The sequence below is a fragment of the Megalops cyprinoides genome, chromosome 14, assembly GCF_013368585.1.
Source record: "Megalops cyprinoides isolate fMegCyp1 chromosome 14, fMegCyp1.pri, whole genome shotgun sequence".
Lineage (NCBI taxonomy): Eukaryota > Metazoa > Chordata > Actinopteri > Elopiformes > Megalopidae > Megalops > Megalops cyprinoides.
The window spans coordinates 14,188,667-14,210,543 of record NC_050596.1 but is presented as its reverse complement, the minus strand read 5'-3'; the positions used below and the strand labels follow the sequence as shown (position 1 = coordinate 14,210,543).

Genomic DNA, 21,877 nt, shown 5'->3' with positions numbered 1-21,877 from the left:
GGCAAAAATGACAGTTTCAATGACATTATTTTGAATACTGTAGACTCATTTAATACTCATTTACAGTGCTTTCATCTTTTCATGTCACCATGTAGCTACTCAGAAATATGAGGGGTAAGTGGATGGCAAAGTAATCCCATGATGGACATGGGCTGTATTTCTGTGTCACCCTGAATATATTGAGGAATCTGTCAGGATAAATGCTGACCCGTAGTTTTTCCTTTTTTCTTTCTTTCTTTTTTCTTTTTTTCTTTCACCCACAATATCAATTTCAAAAAATGCTCAGTGCTGCTTTGACCCAGCAGAAATGCTTGACATTCACCCAATTAAACTCATTTGTGTCAGAGAGCCCAGAGACATGTCAACAGCCGGAATCAAAGATGTGGGAAAGGACTTCTGGGAAGTGCCCTGGAGCATGCAGACGCCTTAGGAACAGCGAGCCATCCTCCTGATGAATGTCCAAGTGTTTGCACGCACAGGGTTGGGTAGAGATGTCTTCAGATCCAAACTCCAGATAATATTCATAATTTGCACACAAATATATCACACCTCTTTCAGAGGCATGTCCAATAAGCCCCAGAATGCATTGCAAATCAAAACAAAGCAAACACGAGGAAAAAAAATGTCAGCTTTTTTTCCCATATGTTTGTGAAAATCATTGAAAAGCATTCAATGTTATCATGTCAAAAATGATACAGGTTTTCATCCTGTTAATTTTACTCACATAGAGGCACAGCATTAACATATTGAGCGGAAATAGCCATGTCTCAAATGAATAATAAACTATACTAGATTATACTATGCATCATAGACAAGCACAGAAAAAACAAGTTGGAAGAAAATACACGACAGAGGCAGCCTTTTCCTTGCCCTTCCCTTCTCTGTCCATGCTCTTAGAGCTCCCTCTTCTCTGTTTCTTGTGAAATCCTATAGGGAATCCCTGTTTCCCCACATACCGCTGCCAAGCTGTCATCCCCCTGCCAAGTAAGGCTACATATCAATCCAAGCACGCTGCTCTCACACTGCTGACTGAGCCTGAGTTGCGTGATGTCTTCACATCCTCGGCTTCCCTAGGCTGCTGCCGCTGAGTCTAGCTTTGGGTGGAAAATGGACCCGGGAGAGATGTTACATGTTTACTGTTTGTACCAGAGAAAATGCATCATTTTTTTGAAATTGCGGAAGGGTTGCAGCATCAGTGCCATTTAATATGTGCGCAGTGATAGAGAGCATTCTACTTTTTAGCGTGAAAATAAAAAGTCTATTAATAAAGACATTCTGCGATTGTCACCACACTGCTACAAATCCGAAAGGAACAGAGATAAATATGTAAGATTGGAGCTGTAGTAGATGCCGGTAGACTATGCTTCATAATATTTCTCAGGTGATAATGATTTGTAATTAAGGAAAGGGGAAGACTATAGTGAGGAATGTCTGTGCTTGGTTTGCATTTATCTCAAGAGCAGCATTCATTCTTGGTGAATGGAATCAAAAAAGGTTAGAAAGGAGAGGGAGTCAGAGTGTGATGAGAGTGATGGACTGCTGGATATATGTTAGCCTGCAATCAATTCAAATGTTTCCTTTAACAGATTAAAACTGAACTGTGTTTAAATGTAACGCAAGAAAGATTTCATGATGTAAGTGGGACATGTCGGGGTAAATTGATGTATTTTCATTTCTGGTGCATTCTTTTGTGGATTCTTAGTAACGGGGGTGAGAGAGAGAGAGAGAGAGAGAGAGAGAAAGAAAGAGAGAGATTGACACAGCGAGAATGTTTGTGTAAAGCAAACATTTTAAAGCATTCTTTGCCTTTTCAGCCAGCTGAGCGTGCCAAAGAGGTCAGATGTGTGAGACAAAAGAAAAGAGAAAGATGAAAGCAAGCTGATAAAAGACTGTGGGTGTACCTGCACCTGGTCTATTCTCCCTCTGTTCTCTATTTCAAATATTTCAAAAAAACGGAGGCTCATATTCATTTAGCCTTACCAATACAAAACTAATTGTAGAGATCTCGAGTCAAGAAATGTACTGTGTCTCATATCTGAATGATCATTGTCCTTTAGATCAAATAAAATGTGGCTTTGTCGTTGTGGTTTGTTTATTTATTTAAATAGAAACCAAATGAAAGCTTCTTTCTGGCCTTCTGTACAGTTCGCATAAAGACAAACATGTCATTCTTGTTTAGCTGGCTGACATATTTCATTGCACAACAGCACTGCTGTTGACATTAAAGCATTATTGTTATTAACCAAATGATGGTTAGTATGTCTTATGAAGAACAGATTACTAGCTTCTCACACAAGGAGAATTCACAATCCCTTGGCACATCCCTAGAGTAAAAAAAAAGTAGTCACCTGTTTCTTCGGTTCAGTCTTTGATCTCCGTTTCACTCATTTACAAAAGCAACCTTTCAGTCGATAGAAAACGGACTCAGAGATCAATAATGCCTGCGTTTTTTCAGTGCACTGCCTTGTTGATCTTTGCTAAATGAATAGTAATAAGGTAAGTGCATTTGCTACCAGGTTATTTTACAGAGGCCCTATCTGTTCATCCTATAACATCAGTGTTGATGTAAACTGCACCTACATTTTATAGTTTGGTATTTGCATTAGTGCAATTTGACAGAACAATGGCAACAAGCATACTTAGATAATGTTTTTGATAACAGGCGTGGACTTCTGTCTGTGAATTGTTTTTCTTTAACTCTGGACTACTGGTTTGAATGAGTATTTCTACAATTCATTGGGAAAAAAAGAATCTGTGTAAGTAACAGAGAAGTACTTACTGCTTAAATTGTTTTTGAAAGTTAAAGGCACTACTGCTTTGTGATGACATTAAACCAGACCAGACTCAGTGCTGCACAAAATCCATGAGCTGCCTTTTTTTTGAAAGGGGGTTAAATAAATGAGCAGTTATAGACACAGCAGTACTCTGATTATGCAGCAGTCAGGCTCTTAGGCAGCATTGTCTGTCTCAGGTGTGATCGCTCATCCCAACCTCCCCCCCAATTTCCATCTCATTTCCTTGCTGTCAGGAGGCAGCAGTCTGTCAGGGAGATCTCATATTGGCACAGACTGTAGTTGATGGACTGATGGAACCACCGCTATGGATCCATTTCATTCATACGGGCCATGGTCCCCCAAGCAACCCTCTCCAATTACCTGGACACACTGGGACTTGGCGGAGTAAGAGACTTGGGTAAGAAGTTAGTATGTGGTGCCACTGTCAAAAATCAAATGCTAGGAAGTGCTACAGAATGTACATACTCCTCTCATTGGTCATGTTGATGTTAGTGCTTTCTTTAAACACTTGGTTTATTCTAATGATTGAATGGAAAAGATCACAACCTGCACAACAGATAATAGGCAATTGATTCTTTCATTACATGTAAAGCTGCTTGTGGAATCATTTACATGACCGGGGCAAGTTAATGAGTCCAATAACAAAGCAACTGGCTGTAATATTAAGGCACAATGACATGCTTAAGGTTGTGATAACTATATCTTCTTAAAACTTCTTTTTTAGTCCCTGTTTCAACAAACTAAACTTGATGCTTGTTAAACTGATGTATTTGCTCATTCCCTGTTCCCCCAGTTTGGTTCACTGACAACTGTAAAATCTGACCAATGACTCCCTACTGTGATCCATGTCAAGAAGACTATACCTCCTCCCAGCATCAAAGATTAAACATATAATGTCAACCTTTTTGTTAAAAGGAAATTCAGAACGCTCCGTTATCAAAAATAAAAGCTAACAGAACTGAAACCTAACCAAAACTGTTCAGTATACTAATTTTGTGTTGTTTGTACAGTGGATGGTAATGTTTCTTTCATTAAAAATATACAATACTGAATAGGAAATACAGTGCCAAAAACAAGTCTCAGTACAACCACTCTGGATCATATTTTACCCCTAGATATGCTGTCTATGGAAGTGTCACCAAATCAATAAGACTCAAACTGAGTGAAAGCTTGTAAAAAGTTTTCCACTCCATTTACACACTCCCTTTAAAGCAAACTTTGATTTGAGACCCTCTAATATCATTTGACAATTAACTGCACCTGAAAAAGAGCCCCTGCTAGAGACTAAATGGGCAGCAATTGTAAATGTCAGACATAATTAACAGAGGGATAAATGGCTTTACCATGGTGCTGGAGACTAACAAAGCCAGAGTGGAAAGAACTGCCCTCATTTCCCCCCTCTGGAAGGACTTAGTTTAACAGTGCGCTCCGTTGAAGAGACCCAGATGTGGCAGAACGTAATCCTGGGAACGCCACTCAAGTGATGACCAAAAACCTGATCGTGTGCTCATATGAAAATAAACCCAGATTCCACCCCCTCCCCCTTGGAAATTAAAGCAATTACACATTACCAATGCTGAATGAGCCCTCATACATGTGTAAGCAAATGAAGCTGGGCATTATTCTATATATTTTTCATATATTATTAAAACATATCTTGCTGATCAGCTCAGAATTTAATTGTGGGCAAATGACTCAACAGATGTAATGATTTCTCCTGAAATCAGCATGACCACTCTGTAATATATTCTCTTGTTCATTTATGAATAAGAAAAAATTTTGCTCACACAGTGGTACATAAATAATTAGTAGCCATCCAATGGCAGAGGTTAAACACTCACTGAAGAGTTAGGGTGGATAGGATCACACATCTGAGTACAAAAGTGAACTGAGGAGCACAGAAATAGTAGGATTGGAGAAAGTAAAAAAAGATCCAAACCAGTTTTCTCTCAATGTTGGAAATTGTGGATTTGTAATACAGTGGAAACATTTTTACCATCCTGGATCAGGTTGGCTAGATCCTCTTGTCTGTGGTCTTAAGTTGGCATCCCTTTGATCCTGTGTTATTTTATAAGTAACTTATTGCAGATTTTCCGGTCTCCTTTATGACTGTTTAATGGATGCATGCTTCCAGGCTCCCTTTCCAGCATTCCCCTTTGCTGGCTGCGCTGCGGTGTCCTTGCTGTGTGGTCTGTGGGGGAGTTCACCCACTTCCCCTTGGTTTGCAGATGTTACCCCATCCTTGAGTCTCCCTGTGCCAAGGCAACCAGTCTACCTAACCAAACGATTTGTTCCTAGTGCTACTCCCCAACACACAATATGGTAATTTTTTCTTGAGCAGTGAAATGATGAGCTGAAATCAATTGTCAGGATTCAGGAACAGCTGAAATTTGACATGAATCTTTTAATAGTCATAAGTAGTTTATAAACAGTTTCTCACTGTACAAAACTCTCTGGGTGCTTCTCTTCAGTTATAGTCAGGTCTTATACATAAATACTAATACTGTGGTGATATTAGGCAATGTCACTTTAATGACAGGTAAATGAGTCATTGAGACTATTTAATTGGTAACTCCCACTTCAGCATGTTGATGCGCCACTAAATTAACTGTGTTTTGGTTTGGTTCATAAACGTGATAAACAACACATCCTGTTACAACAAGGTGTTGTTAGCGTCACAATACAGCAACATGACAACATATGACAGAGCAGTCAGCTTGACCTGGCAGTAGTCTGAAAAACTGACTGAAACGGTCTGAATGCTCCTCTCATTGGTATCCAGCTAATAGCATGCAAAGTAAAAAAAGGCTCTTGGTTTACATTAAGTGCAGCAATAAACGGATGTTTTATGGCAGAAATAAGTCTTCAATAATAAGGGAGGAAAAAGCAAGAAATTGTGGATGAGAGATGTTTAATACACACCAGTTACTCATCAGCCCCTGATGTCATTGCTCAGTTGTCTTAATATCCCCAAAAACTGCTCTCAGGGATCTGCCCCCAGATCCATCACAACATTACAAGACAAGCAGGTCTTCAAAATCACTACATCGTTTTCTAAAATAATTAATGTTAATGTGAAACAAATGGCTGTGAAATCACAGAGTCAACTGTTCCTGTTTCTTCTTATCATTGGCTCAGAAATGTAGTCCCTTTGAGTGCATAATACAAAAATATTCACGCTATTCCCATTCACATAATCACATTCATTTAATACCTGTCACTTTGAAGCGCTCTCAACATCACATTTGCTCATGACTTACTTGTAGGCTTAAGGTTCTGGAGTATATAAAAACATTTTTCATTCCTTTAACAAATGCTTCAATATAAAAAGAAGGCAACCCAGCATTCTGGAAATGGCCTTTAGTGTTGCTTTTGGTCTGTTCAATGACCTGGTAATCTCTTCAATAATACATGCAGGTTCTGTCAGGACAATGGATACAATGTATATGGTAGATGGTGTAAAGTGTAGAAGTTTAGAATCTTGCTAAAGGACTCACAGTGGTAACACAACAGCCTGAGGAATGTGTTCTTGCCACACGTGGCCTCCATCTCCACAGAGAAATAACATCTTTTTCATGTGCCATAAGAGATTATGGAAGGTGTGCCAGTGTCAGCTCTTCAGCAGACCTTTGTTGCTTGTTTTCATCATTTTCAGTCCCAGAGAGGAACTCTTTTCTATCTGTGTTGAGGTGGGAACGTGGAAAGACAGTGCATCCCATATGTGACAGATGGTGCTGGTTAACCTCACCATGCTCAGCTGTATCAACATGCAATTCCAGTGGGCTCATATCTATGCAGAAAGGATATGAAGCCTACATCTCCAACCTCTGTCCTGTGGGTTTATGTTTTATCTCCATGGCATTCCGTCTTCACAAAACCTCCAGCTGCAGAGTACTTCAGAACCAAGCAAAGCAGCATCCACCACTGAGACAAACTGCTTGATGTCTCCCACTCTCCTGTATATCCGTTCAGAATCTCTTCACATCTGGCTCTTCTCAACCCCCCACAGTGGCATGTTGATGAGAATCCTCTTTCTGAGCCAGCCATCCATCACCTCTATGGAAAGTTTAAAATTAATTGCACTAAAATTACAGAATAAATGTTCAGTCAGGGCAGATACTTTATTGACTGTGGTCTGTCACAGGTCTTTTTCAAACTAAGCTGTTAGCCGGAGATCTGGGCTTGGTGTATGATGGAATATGATTCAAAGTATGGGTATCAAAAGGGGATGGAAATATTGCTTATGGGCAGAACTGTACTGACTCCAGGCTATTTCCTCATCTAACATAGACAGACTCTGACCAAAGCATTCCTAAGTGTACTCTCAGCAACATTTCCATATTCGGGTTCTATATATATATATATATATTCTATATATATATATATTCAACATTTCACATGGCATAACCTTTTAGACTTTTCGAACATCAAAAAGCCATAAGAAGCTAGTTATTGACAATAAAATGTATCCAATGCACATCAAAGGCGATGTTGTGCTTCCAACAAATTGCCATATCCTGAATGCTTTTTTGTGCCACTTTAACGTCTTTAACGAGTTTAACGTCTCTGAAACTAAAGTGAGATATCTAAATTAAGAATGTAATATGTTGCTAAATTTGCTATACTATTGGGAAAAGTTTTGTGTATTATTACAAAGTTCAAATATTTGCCCCATCACCCTAAACCCCACTGATACTCAGGCAATAACTAATGCTTAGTGACCATTAGAATCATCAGAGTTCTGAGTTGTGTTCATGAGAAGACAAAATTAGACAAGATAAAAATTTTGAAAAATCTGAACATTTGAAATAGAAATTCAAAGGATTTGTACAACAAAATAAGCAAGGAGAGAATTTCTGTGCATTCAATTCTTTTAAAAATATTTCCATTATGTTTATTATAAAAATATGTTTCTACTACAAATAATTTCTCATTAGTTGACAGCCATAAACATTTCCATACACACAGAGACACGAAATTCTACAAAGAGGACAGGGAGGGGGCACACGAAAGTATTGCTCTTTGAAAATACATAATTATAATGTAAATACACAGGTAAAACTATCACATAACCATGTCATAATTTACTGTATTCTACAAAACATTCACATCTGCACTGGGTACTTTAACAAATAAATAAGTAAATCATAGTTTTAAATGTAAAAAGTATAATACAGAATAACAAAAATATAATACAAAGGTTTATTTTTTTAATCTTACATAAGAATCCATATTCTCTTTATTCATACAAGTTTTTTTTTTAATCGATGGCCATGTAAATGACAGTAGCCTTAGTCTGACAGTTGCCATTATTACAATTTTCTGTTCCCATATGTACAGAGCAGTGATAAGGGGAGCAGCATCATTTACAAGCAAGAAGGAATCAAGGAAACACAAGCTCTATAGAGAGTACATTGTTTATAGGTGGATGTTGTTTTTCAGTATGGCCTCATGAGTCGAACTAGGCCCTGAAAAAAGTGTGCTGTACTCAGGAAACCTGCTAGAATGTGTCTGTTCTGGTGAAATTAGATACGAGGAATCAAAAAACGAATGGAAAATGGAAGCAAAAATGGATCCCCATGAGTAAAGACGGAAGCATTGTGGAGCACTTGTATATTTTTGAGAGAAGTAGCTTCTGAGGAGGTTTCACGGACGCTGCACAAACGTGTCAGGGCCCGGTTTTGCTGATGGGATTAAATCGAACAGACAGGAGAACACACCCTCCAGTTAAGAATACAAACATCAGAAGACCTTCAGTTCACTGGTAATATCTCTATTACGGAGCTTAGAGACACCAAGGATTTAAATGGCTGAAACAGTGACTAAATGTTTGTTCTACCTCCCTTTTTCTGTCTTCCCCTCACTCCCAGATGATATGAAGAGGTCCTAAGGTCTCAAAGAGGGAAATCTCACATCTTCAATGATATCTACACATGTTTTCAACACCTTTTATTTTCTGATCAACCAATAAGCAGTGGCCATTCTTAGCTAAAGGTAAAGTAATATTCCATGTCTGCTTCTCCAGAAAATTGTTTCAAAACTGAAAAACATGATTCAGAGGGCAGACAGTAAGGCTGGGGATGTCAAATAGAATGATACTGTCTGTGGAGCACACAGTCATTACACATATCAATACAAATATAATATTGGGATGGGTCAGGGTACAATAAAATATTGGCATAGATCTAGCAATTTAATAATGCTGCCTCAAAGGGGATGGTTATTTAATAGAGGAAGAACTGACTCACCCAAATTCACATCCAGGGAGCTAAACCCATCTGGTGTAAAGTTTCTGGGTTGTTCAGCAAGCATTGTCCCTACTGCCTTATACCAGCCATCAGGCTCTCTATCAAGGGATTAGGAATTTCAGAGATCAGAACATGTTCTTTAACATCCCTTGACAGTACCTCTCTTTTCCAAGCGGACTGAATCAAATCTGAACAGTGAAATCATGACACTTCTTACTTCCCTGAATTATACTGATGTGTGAGCAGGTATTTTAGGTTTCTCAAAAAACTGAAAAAGTGGAGCATGAGAACAACCATAACTTTGCATTAAACATTTATTAAGGAGTATGTATGCAGAGATGTACAGGTGTATAGGTTTTCTTTGCTCATGGCTGTGTGTAGACATTTTTTCTAATCTTCTCTGTTTTGTAATTGTCCACAATGGCAAATGTCTTTTTCAGGGTTTGACAGTTCCACAATACACCACGCATTTCAGCATGGGTGCTTATGTATAAGCAAAGGATAATCCAGCCAACAGATGCTTAGCCAACTGTAAGAACAGAGAAAAAGTGGGCAGGAACTTCATATTATTGCTAAAAGTATAACCTCTTATTATGAAATGCCGTAAGTAATTTTAACAAGTTTCAAACTTTTTGCCCTGAAACTATTCATAAACCTCATTCTGCATAGAATTTTGAGTGCTGGAGGACCTTCTGGGTGGTAGCAATATTCACTGAGTGTAGTCCATACACACATGGCCTACATTGGTCAAACTTTTAAGTGAGGCTTGGAGACTAATCAGTACTGATGGAAAATAGGCCTTTGAGGACTTTAACTGAAGTTCATTTTCCTCTAAATCCAGGTGCTGCTTCTAGCTAATGGAGCTGTTTATTGCTATGCATTATTGCAGTTGGTGTTAAATTCCCATTTGTCATGTGAAGCTTTCAGCAGCTTAATACCTGATTGGCAAGATTGACACTAGACCCGCAAGTGGCATTTACTGTTCCGACCATCCCTTCTGGCTGATAAACTGTGCCCTATGGACATTTCCAGGGAGCACAAATACCCCGCTCAAACCAGGATCCACTGCTTCCCTGGCCCCGGCTGAAATGTTTTTTCATCTTTCATGCTTCTCAGTAATAAGGCAACTTGTCATTGACACTAGGTCACTCTCTGGACACTAGCGCTGGGGCCTGGCACGTCCCTGTTGCTCTTATGCAGAGATTTCCACTCCACTGTAGAAACTCTGCATTGAATCTTGTACTTCCCTCCTGTCATTAAGTGTTTAGTCCTGGTCGATTTAAAGTGACGGAGGTGAGCGTCTCTCGTACATTCACACAGGAACGGGGTCGTTCTTTGTGCGCGTTTCAAGCTCCGTGAGGCTGCTCACAATACTCTTCTGAGGACCTACGATTGTCACTCCAACCTGCTTGACGTCCCTGGGAAACAGAAAGAAGAGGCTGTGTGAGAGGAACACAACACGCTGCAACGTATGGCTGATGACACTGATGGCAAGCCCTCGGTGCTGCTCTACTTCTCTCTCTAGCACGGCAGCCCAAACCTCAACCGCAATGGAAACCGGTTGAGTGCAAACATAAATGTGGACTTACATTTACGTTCGCATATAATTCAATTTTTTATCTTATATTAAATTTAAAGAAAAAAAAAAGAATTGCCTATCTGTCACCTTTTACATTAAAGGAATACATGCTGATCTTAACCAGGTGTTCAGTGAAAATACATGGAGGCTTTCTGATTCAGCATAGGACCACTTGGCCCATATGACTAAAAGCATTTTTGATAAGTAAAGCTCTGGATCACTAGATCTGTACTGTTGAGTGTTTTCAAGTGTGACAACAGATGATTCTGTCAGTGCTGGATCAGACATATTATGCTTGCATATTATCACAGAAATGCATATTGTCCCTGATCTTTTGACATGTGTGTATCTCTGGGTGAGGGGGACATTTTAAATCTCAAGCGTGCCCCAAGTGTTCAATAATGTACCATCTATATGTTTTCAAGGTCTCTGTATCACTGCAATACTGTACAAGATTTATATATATATATATATATATATATATATATATATATATATATATATATATATAGTAATTCTATTGTAGTTGTCTAAAGTTATATTAGTAAGAGTGGAACAGCATTAGTACGCATGTGGTCCCTTCCTTAAAAAGACATTGGATACAGAGAGAGAGAGGGAGACAGAGAAAGAGAGAGACAAACTTGTTGGCATTTGTTAAATTAGTTCCATGCGGCAAATGACAGAAGGCTTCATTATTTACGGGCACAATTATCCCTCCAAACTTACCATATGGAGGCATTCATCCCATGCACTTCAATGGAAAATTCAGAAACACAGAGTTTGATACAAGCCTCTCTCAGTGTCACTTTAGATTCCAAGACTTCAGAAATGCATATGATAAATGTTAATTTATTATAAGAACCACATTGCCACATATTGTGAGATTAGCTGTGACCTGGAAAACCCATCACAGCTTAACCTTTGGTGGCCATTGGCATTACTGAAGCATATTAGTGCAAGCAAATCTAGATTAGGACAAACACTTTGGCGTGAGCTCAGCTTTTCCAGCTTTGCTTTGCTCTGGCTTACTCTAGCAATCATTTTTATGCATCTGTATGCAAGTATGGGACTGGAAGACAGCCAGCACACGGGAAGCAGTGGTCAAACCCACCATCCAGGCTTTAGGAGTTAAATTGATGTAATTCCCATGGACCGGTCCCATTCAGGCCAAGCGGCTGCTGGCTTTACCTCAGTCATGTAGATTCTAAGGACAAAGTAAACCTTTAGAGTGACAGTAACGCTGGCTCATTTCCCCTCTTCCCCATGACTGGAATGTATACACCAACAGAGACACAGCAAAGAACCATGTACATCCTACACACTAGGTAATGATATAAAATCACTCATTGTCACATAACCATGAAATAAAAAAAGTTTTATTTATTTCTTCATATCTGTTTCTATGCAAATTTGCAAACATGATTGTACCTTTTTTTCTGCATAACAATGCTTTTTGAAGTTATAAAAAAATACTGTGGGGTATCCCTACCCTCCAAAATGAATACAATAAAATACAATGCAATGAGACTTGGGTTCAACTCTCACCAAAACATTCAACCAACAGTACAATACATGTATTGATTACTTATCAAACTACCAAGACATTAAACCTAATTGCTTCATTGCTGTCAGCATAATGTGCTTATAAAATTAGTGTCATTTTGTATTCTGAAAATTGTACCTTCCTTAAAGGTCTCTAAATCCAACAAGAACAGGCTCAGACATACAGCGCAATGCAGACTTCCAAACTTCCAAGACCACACATTTGGTTATAACCAGCAGAGTTCTGTTCTCGGAGACAGATTATACAAACAGCAATCTGAAGCGGATGTCCTGTCATAGAGACACAATAAAACTGATTTATTGAAATGACCACTGAGGACCCAGTTTATACACAATGGTCATACAATAAGTCAAATTATAGGACCCACTTCATACGCAATGGTCATACAGTAAGTCAAATTATAGGTCTTTAAAAGAAAACAGGCCCAATGACTGTAACAGCAGGGCTCTCACAATTCTTCGTGAAAATAACATCAAACTAAATGTAGCTGTGCGTATGAGGTGAGCAGTATCCTCTCTTCCCTTCATCACTAATCACAAAGCCATAATGCTACAACGCTACAATGGACTCCCATCACGGCTGTTCCTTTGGACAATCAACAGCTCAAAGAAAGAAGCTGATGACTACAGCTGGACCACTAGGAATCATCCCCATGACTAATTTCTCCATATTTCCAACATATGTTATATGTGCATTGCGCTTTGAGACTATTAACCACACAAAAAAAAGAATTACAGGGATACATGCTGAGTTGAAATGGTATCTAAAAAAGGCAGTGCACAACTCTTCAACAACACTAAAAGATTATTCTGAATACAAGCTTTAAATATTAGAAATGTAAAAGAGTGAGTATGTCTTACTTTGCATACAGAGGTGAAGTGAAAATGTGGATGTTTTCATGCATTACTTCTCTCTTATGCTCCGATTGTGCCAGGCTGTCTTTTTCACAAGCCAAGTCATTAGAGGAGGAAAATTGTTATCTAATATATTTACATTTATATTTATTTATTTAGCAGATATATCTGTGCTCTTTTCTTTAATTTTGTGAGGGCTATACAGCAGTCCAAACTAAATCTCAATGTGTACAGAAAAGCTTGCCACCCTTCACAACATGAGCTATCATTTACTTCACATAAAAGTGTGAATTATTACTCAGTAATTGCATGCAGTTTGCAGTGTGAACAGTTCACACTGACCTCAAATGCCTGTTTTACAGTCTCAAGTGGATGCTCAGTTAACACTGAAGCAAACTACTGAAGTAACCTTTGTGTGCTGTGGTTATAGGGTTTCAACATATGGCATGTGTTATAAAGGACTGAAATTCTTGGTGGTAGCTGTACCAATTTCCATTTTACTGAACCAACCAAAAGGAACGGTCAGAAGAAATTTAACATGTAAAACTACAAAAACTTACTGAAAGGATCTTTATTGTTTGCTAGCCTGTGTTTGAGTTTATCATCCTGTAGATATAATAAAACACAGCAGCTACTCCAGGACTGGAGCTTTGATCATCCTGATTATTAATTGCTAATTATTTCCAGTATTACATACGGCCTCAATTGAATCGAACAGACTGTCTTCAGGGATAGTGTTCACACTGAGAAGCAGCCTCTGTAATGCTACAACATAGCACTTTGAATTAGCACTAATCAACAAAATGGAGTCAGAGGAGGACCTTATTATTAGAGGCTTCTTTGAAGGGAGTGTGTTCCATAACTATAGAACCTGCCATATTCAATGTACTAAACCCCATTCTACTTCATAGGCTATGTCAAGATTGCCATACTTTTATGTCTGTTTCTTCCTCTGATGTTAGACAAGATTGGCTTTGGCACAGTCGTTACGAGTTAAAATCAAAACATGGCAACTATGTTTCCAAGAGTATCTGAATCTGTGCCTCTGAGCTGAGGGAGGCAGGTTTGCAAACATTTTTCATGTTAAAGCTAGTGGTAATGAATCCAGACGATGGCCCGATGCAAAACATTCAGAGAAAAACCGCTCTCTTTTCGCATTTGTGTCTTCTCTGATCTCAAACCAGTACATAAAATATTGAAACAATATAAGGGCATGTAAACATATACATGTAAATCAGTCAGCAGGACTTGGTTATTATTGCTATGGCAGGGACCTTTAAACTGCAGCAGTCAGAGGAGGTAGGACTCAACATATCTAAAGAAAATTTTTGGAAATAATACCAAAAATGTCACATGAGATGTCATATCAATGTCTAGGTAACATCCACACACAGTTACACATGGCCAATTTTTATTCTATTTTTTAACATGAGCTGGCATAGTTTCAGGAGTCATGCTGTGACACTGCTTTAGTACTCCAAATCAAGACTAATTAACACAGTTGTTCTCTCAGTGAGGAGTATGCTTTCCTTTTATTTCAACAGCAAACATAATGAAAAAAAAAAGACTGTAACGCTACATTAGAATATCAGGACAGTATAAGCTATTGCTTTTTATTAATGTCTACTGTACTTTCCCTGATTAGCTTGAGATACCTTAAAATGAGTAGACTCCTTTTGTAATCACTAAAATAAGCTGAAACTGCATATGCCATGAGTGAATTCATGCCCACCAATTGAGCTGTGTACTCCAGTTCAGCAATTAATTGTGTGCTTTGAAGTCATCTGGAAATAATTGTTGGGAAAATAATGATTATTACAATGTGTTCGGCGGAAGGGCCTCTTACTCTGCTGATGTCTTGGGGAGGGTGCTGCAAGAGCTGTAGCCGACCCCGCTGAAGGTGTCCTTGCAAGGCAGCGTCCGCATGCTGTCCAGCCAGTCACCCATGGAGTGGAAAGTGGCAATGTCGCTAGCGCTCCAGCCCAGTAGCAGATTTTCGGGGCTGTGGGGGCTGGAAAAGACAGGCAGGGGGGTGTTAGCTGGGAGCCCAGTCTTCTCAACTGACCTTGTAGTGGCCAACCACAGCACTGACCTTGGATTCAACTCTCAAATAAAAAGGTGTACTGAGGCTTGCGATTCACAAAGTGTACGAAAATGGTATCACTGACGGTGTCAGCAGAGGATTCACACATGTGCGATAAAACACAATAGGCTTCATCATCTGTTGAATGTTATGCCAAGTGAACTGAAGAAAGACAAACTCAAAGTACAGATTTTATAGACAGATCCAAAATTTTGTGCCGCTGGTATGTTGGAGGATGGACTCCAACTGTCACTCCCTGTCATGGGTGAGATTTTACATATTTTACGTAAATTCATGTGTGTGTTACTTTTTCTACACCTGCAAGACCTGAGAGCCACATAATGAGACAGTGAAATATGAGTATGATTGAGTATTTTTCCTTTCTGTTTTAAAGTTTTCTGATGCTATTTGTTTATGAAAACCTTTTCTTCTCAGTTTCATTTTTTAGCAGAATGTGTAGACAGTTTAAACTTTTCTCCATTTTAACATATTTTGTCTGGGTGTCAGATTATACTGTATGAAAGGATTACATGTGGTTTGAGGCTGAGGAACTTGTGAAAGACTGAAGCTGTTTCTGAAGGCTGCCACAACATGAGAGCAAATAATGGCATCGCAGTTAGGTCCTAGCAAGCATTTAGGCCGTGTGCCAGTATAGTCTGACCTGCCCCTTTGATGGATTATTCAGGGGAATTAACAACAAGGCATATAATTTTCAGACTGATTCTACATTTAACCATTTAACCAGGGTCTAGTGCTGGAAGGGGAGAGCAGGAGTGATCTTGATCATTGTGCATATACTGCAATCTCTGTGAACTGCAGTCCTGAACACTACATACTGCAGCCCCTGTTATTGCTGACGCACTGACTTCTGTTCAAGGGGAGCTAACACCTAGCTACACACCTGGGGCACTGAAAATGATACAGGTCCTAGATCAAGTCTCCAAATTCTATCCCTTTATCAGAAATACACATTAAAACAAACAAAGATAAACCAAGTATTGTGTAAATTATAATCTGAACAGAGACTAATTATGTCCCGCAGGGCTGTATTCTAGTATCCTCTGTTACTCTCTGAACTTTCAGCTTTCTGAAGAATAAAGTAAAAATGTACAGTTTTAAAAGCAAATAGTAAATTTAGTTAAATAAATGTGAAAAGGGTGGGAAAGAAGAAACACTCTTTACCTTTGTGATGTTTAGAAAACTGTGATAAACTGTATAATTTAATTTTGATTATTGGCTATTTTAACAGTAAGGAAAACCACTCAGAACAGTTTTTGAGAATTTCCACTGCACAGCTTCACTTAAAACAACTCTTCTGGTAAACCGAGGATGGTTCTGTTTCTTTAGTATCGTTTTTGTGTTTTTTTTGTTTAGTTTATATCTTTCTTTCAGATACATCAGTGAAATATCCCTGTCTATAACTCCCACTTATGAAAAAAAAGATAACAAGAGCAAAGAAAACGAATAAAAAGATATCTCTGTAGCTGGGGGCGGAATTGAACTGCTGGAATTTCAAACCCCTGGGATTCTCCATATGAAGAAAAAAATGAGTTAAGAAAGGAGGAAGAGAGGTAAACAAGCGCTGTCTTGTCTCTCTCTCTCTTTCTCTGTTTTCTTTCCATTTGCAGGATGACCTCTAAATAACCTAGGCTGTGTTGTATCATGTTTTTGAAGCCCTCTTGGGAAAGCTGGGAGGGCTGGGAGGGAGGTGTGGGAGAAGCTGGCCCTGTTCCTTCATAGAAAATACATCTGGACTTTTTATGCACTCTGGTGGTGCAGAGGACCATGATGTCTCAGCAAAGTCCAGCTGGGGAGGTGCCTGCATTTCCCACCCGCTGCGACGCCCCTGTAGGTCACCCACGCTTTCAGGCTGAGGGGCCTTCCTGCGGAGACTCCTTCTGCAGAGCAGACAGATGGGCACCGCTGTGGCTAGAGTCCAGCAGCACCTATCCACATTTCTTAATGTGTACCATAAATCACCAGCTGCCAGCTCCTGGGCTTTCCCTGTTTAAAGCCAATCAGGGAAATTACAAGCACATTCCCAGGGAGCCATTTTCACATTCAAGAAACCATTAGTCACTGTTATGTGCCTCAATGTCTCACCAATATATAAGCACCCTCTTACACCACCAACAGTGGACTCTGATGTAAAATAAGGGGAAGGAACACAGGAGAGGACTGGAGGAACAGTATTGCACAAGTCCTGGGATGAAGCCATATATTGTTTATGACAAGGTCTGTCACCCTTCAGATAATCCCACCACAGAATGGTTTCAAAGCAATCAATTTTAGTCTGAGAATAGAAAAAAAGATTGCTTGTGTATAGAGAGCACTGTCATAATGAAGCATGACTACCGTCGACCAGCTCTTAAAGTAATACAGTATGGCAGCATACAAACAAACAAACACTTAAATAGTTGGTTACCAATACACAGGATGTGATATGAACTTAAAAGTAGCTGAGTGTGTTTTTGGGAGATTGCAGGCCCGAAGTTTCTTTTCTCTGAGTGATGGCCTACCTGGAGGGGGTGTTGGCGATGATCTTTAAGCTGCTGGGGTTGCGGATGAGCTTGTCCAGGATGCTGACAATCTGCTCAAACTTGGGCCGGTTGTTTCTGTCCTTCTGCCAGCAGTCCAGCATCAGCTGGTACAGGGCTGCTGGGCAGGCCATTGGGGGAGGCAGTCGGTATCCCTCATCAACTGCCTTGATGACCTGCACCACATAATATGTAATAAACCAATCAAACAAAGTTAATTTTTGTATGCTGCACTTCACAATTGAAATGATCTCAGAATGATGACAAAAAGCAGTAAGAATGTATTACTAAGAACATATATGATATTATTATTATTATTATTATTATTATTATTAAACCAGTTGATAAGGCTAGTTCTGCTCCCTGATTCCTGTGGAAATACAAACTGCACAGACTGGCTGTCAACTCTTAATCTTGATTAAGTGCCTCTCACCTTGTTTTTTGTGTGGCAATCACGTAACACCTTTTTTGGTACTGATTGTTGGGTACCCAGGTTTGGAAGATTTTTGCCTCTTTCTCTATCTGCCCTGGCCTCTGACCGAAGCAGTGATTTCTATTACTTGGACATTCTGATCTCTCCTCCTCTAGCTGTAGGATATTCAGTAAATCTCTGTCAACGATCTACTTACATCCTGATTGGACATCTCCCAGTAAGGTCTCTCTCCATAGGACATCACCTCCCACAGCACAATGCCGTAGCTCCATACATCACTGGCTGAGGTGAACTTACGGTAGCCAATGGCCTCTGGTGCTGTCCACCTGATTGGGATTTTGCCCCCCTGAGAATCAACAAAGTAAAATGTCAGCTTTTTCAAGTCAAGGGTGTTACATGGACAATGATGCGCATTTCTTGATTTCCAACAAACACATTGCAGTATTATCTTCTTTACAGTGAAATATCACGGTGACTTTATATAAATGTGGTTTATAAAGTTGGTAGTAGTACAAGAAAATTGATTATTTCGAAAGAAAGAAAACTATATATTCTTCATGCATAAATAATTAGCACATGCAAATGTTTGCTACAAATTTTAACAACCTGTACAGCATGAATGTGTTAGACTATAGTTATAAAAAATTGTTTAGATGTATGTCAGGTTTGTAAATATTACAGATAATAACTTGGGAAAAAACATTTGAATCCTAGAGAATATACTGACTACTGTCAATTCCACATACAAATGTAACTGTATGCATGCAAAATAGGTTGAAAACTACAACCTCTGTGAAACAACACTTTGACATCGCAAAGTAACACAATACACAAGTAATGAAATTCCTAATAACGTACATTGTTAGGCCAAAAAAACTTAATGGACTTCACAACTGTCAAAAGATATAAGTAGGAATAACCCACTGAGCAAAGAGTGTGGGTTTAACCACAATGGTCCTGGGACCACTTCTTAGTGCTGGTTACCCTTGTTTCATCTCCCGCGTTTTCCTGCAGGAGGAGGTATGCATATGTACCATTCTGTGGGGGTCTGTGTCAGCCTGCAGGAGTCTCTCTGAGCTCCAGCCATTGTACTTACTGGAGGAAGAAGGGGAGCCAAAGCTAACGGTGTCCACAGCCAAATCACACAACTCCTGCCCCTCTTTCTCCAAACACACAGCCCTCAGAAAATAAACCCACTTGTACAAGGCCATCCCCTGTGAGCTCAGACAAACAGCCGGAGCTCTGTGGGCAGCAAGATTACCCATAATTGATGCAAAACTTGACTTTCTCACCAAGGATCCTCCTGAGAACTTAGAGCTGAGAGAATGTGGAAGTGGGTGGTAGGTTGACAGGTTTGATGATTTCATGACCATGAAAGAGAACACCACTCTGCTGTGGAGAACCATGTGAACCACATGGTGGCAAGCAGTTTTCATTTTTTTTTTTATTTTTGTAAAACTTCAACTCAATTCAATATGATATTGAACACATATATAGATACCCATATTTAACATTCCTTCCATTCTGCAGTACCCAGTGTGGCATTATAAAAACCTGCTGATTGGAAATTCCACTTGAAAATTTCACTATCCCTAACAAATGTATTTCATGTGTAGCAATAGCAAAAAAAAATACTGCAAAATAAACACCTTATTAATATGTCCAAGTAAATGACATATAGAAATCTTCAGTAAACTTACAGCCATATTGTATCCTGACTTGTATATACAATATAAAACAAGGTTCATTGTCAAATATAATATGTAGTGAATCTCTGTTCCAACATCTATTTGATGAAGTCACTTCAAGGCCTGAGTCTAAGGAGCTAGATGAAGTTCTACTCCCAATCTCTGTGGGAAAAAGTCCAGCAGACATAAGGTCTGAAAACTATAAAACTAAGGTGATTAGTCTCTGTAATATTCTAGCAATTTCTACTCACTCTTGTTGTGTAGGCTGCCTCAGGGTCATCCTCCAGCACCCGGGACAGGCCGAAGTCGGACACCTTGCACACCAGGTTGCTGTTGACCAGGATGTTGCGGGCGGCCAGGTCGCGGTGGACGTACCCCATGTCAGAGAGATATTTCATGCCTGCAGCGATGCCACGCAACATGCCCACCAGCTGGATCATGGTGAACTGGCCATCATGCTTCTGTCAAAACAGGAATTCTCCGTCACACAAAGAACTCTATCAACATTTAGAAGAACTCAATTACAGACTGTTGCTGTCAGATCAACTGATGTTGAGTAAAAGTAAGGAGGACCCAAAATCAATGTCACAGAAAAACACGATAAAATGTGTTCAGTTCTTTCACTCTTCTGTAAAGTGTGAGGATGGAACGGGTTGAAATTGAATTTCCTCCTAGTGTTATAATCAAATCAGAATAAAAGGTTCCAACTCAGTAATTTACTTACTTATAAATCATGCACATTTTTGCATATTTTTGATGAGCATCCATAACTGTTAGAACCACAAGGCAGTTACTACCAGCAAAAAGAAATAAACCCAGATATAATGAATAAAAATAAAAACTGGTACACGAGCAGGTGTACCTATATCTACCGTACAATACATTTCAAAGGACATTAGCATATGACCTTTTCCAGTGGCATTCATAAACAATCCCTTTTACATGAATAAAATGTCTTAGAAGAGTCTAAGTGGATGAGCCAGATAGTAGAGGTTTGACATGGGACTTTAAAGGAAATACCCCTTTATTAATGCAATGCAAAATATACTGTAACTTCAGCCAAATAATCATTCTGCAATAGGGACAGAAAAAGAAACCAGAGGGGAATATAGACCTGTCTGCATGTCATGTAAAAATGGCCTGAATATAAATCGCTGGCCATCTGGATGAGAACACATCTTAAATAAGCTACAACCAATAACAGGGAGGATGACACTGATAAAATGCAGGCCTCCCTGTGAAGCCTGAAGGAAGTGTATGACTTTACAGCTGCTCTGAAACATTTCTGCAAGACACAATGCAGGCTGTATGGAATAGAGTTGGCATAAATCTTATGAACTGCAAATCATGTTTGTCCTTGTTGATTTAACACGATTTGCCTTGTCTTATATCAGCAATAATATCAAACCCCATATGAAGTACACTCATTTCCATTTTTCTTTTCAGACCAGTGTGGCAACACACACGGACACACATGTTAATCGTAAAAGGTCAAAGGTTCAAGATAAAGGTACACATGTGAATTTTGAACATGCATTTTGTATTGCACTGGAAAGCTTCTCACGACACAGCATGCTCAGTAATTCATTTTATCAGTACTTTCCAGAGGGCAAGTGAAATGCCAGTCCCTGCATTGCTCAGAAACTATGATCATTCATCAATATATATTTTCAAGCCATACTCTGTATGGGAATGTGACATTAGTATACGTGCTTGCTATACCCCAGGATCATACTCAAGAGTTTCATTCTGATCCTCACTCGTACTGATTATACTCACTCGCAGGAAACTGTCCAAGGATCCATTCTCCATGTACTCTGTCACAATCATGACTGGTTTACCTGGGCAAAGAAAGCATTTGTAAGATCTGCAGTGCCGAATTAATTCTGAGTTTGGAATGTATACTCTTGCAAAAACATTAAATTAAAACTAAATTTGCCAGTAGCTGGGGAGCAGACATAATATCACTTTTTCTATCTATCTCTGCGCCTGAAGGGAATAAATAGCACCTAATGTAAACACATTTTAAAGACTAAAGTGTTACATTCTTGAAACATGAAGCCAGTAAATTGAATCTCCACTTTTCTTCCCAAGTT

At 39.2% G+C, this 21,877-nt stretch overlaps 1 protein-coding gene across 3 annotated transcripts in view; it reads right to left on the bottom strand.

Annotated features, from left to right (window-relative positions):
• Positions 1 to 8,069: 8,069 nt before the first annotated feature.
• The window catches only part of LOC118788673 (ephrin type-A receptor 3-like), a 54,625-nt gene continuing 40,817 nt past the window's right edge, over positions 8,070 to 21,877 (bottom strand). For 2 of the 3 annotated variants that reach the window (XM_036544660.1, XM_036544661.1), the window contains exons 12-17: positions 21,561 to 21,622; positions 20,033 to 20,242; positions 18,290 to 18,439; positions 17,643 to 17,836; positions 14,887 to 15,051; positions 8,070 to 10,461 (exon numbers count right to left, since the gene is read on the bottom strand). In XM_036544660.1, coding sequence (XP_036400553.1) covers positions 10,356 to 10,461; positions 14,887 to 15,051; positions 17,643 to 17,836; positions 18,290 to 18,439; positions 20,033 to 20,242; positions 21,561 to 21,622 — 887 coding nt within the window. In that variant the 3' untranslated portion in view covers positions 8,070 to 10,355. Of the gene's footprint in view, positions 10,462 to 11,733; positions 11,827 to 14,886; positions 15,052 to 17,642; positions 17,837 to 18,289; positions 18,440 to 20,032; positions 20,243 to 21,560; positions 21,623 to 21,877 lie in introns of all 3 variants that reach the window. The other variant, XM_036544662.1, reaches the window with a different exon arrangement.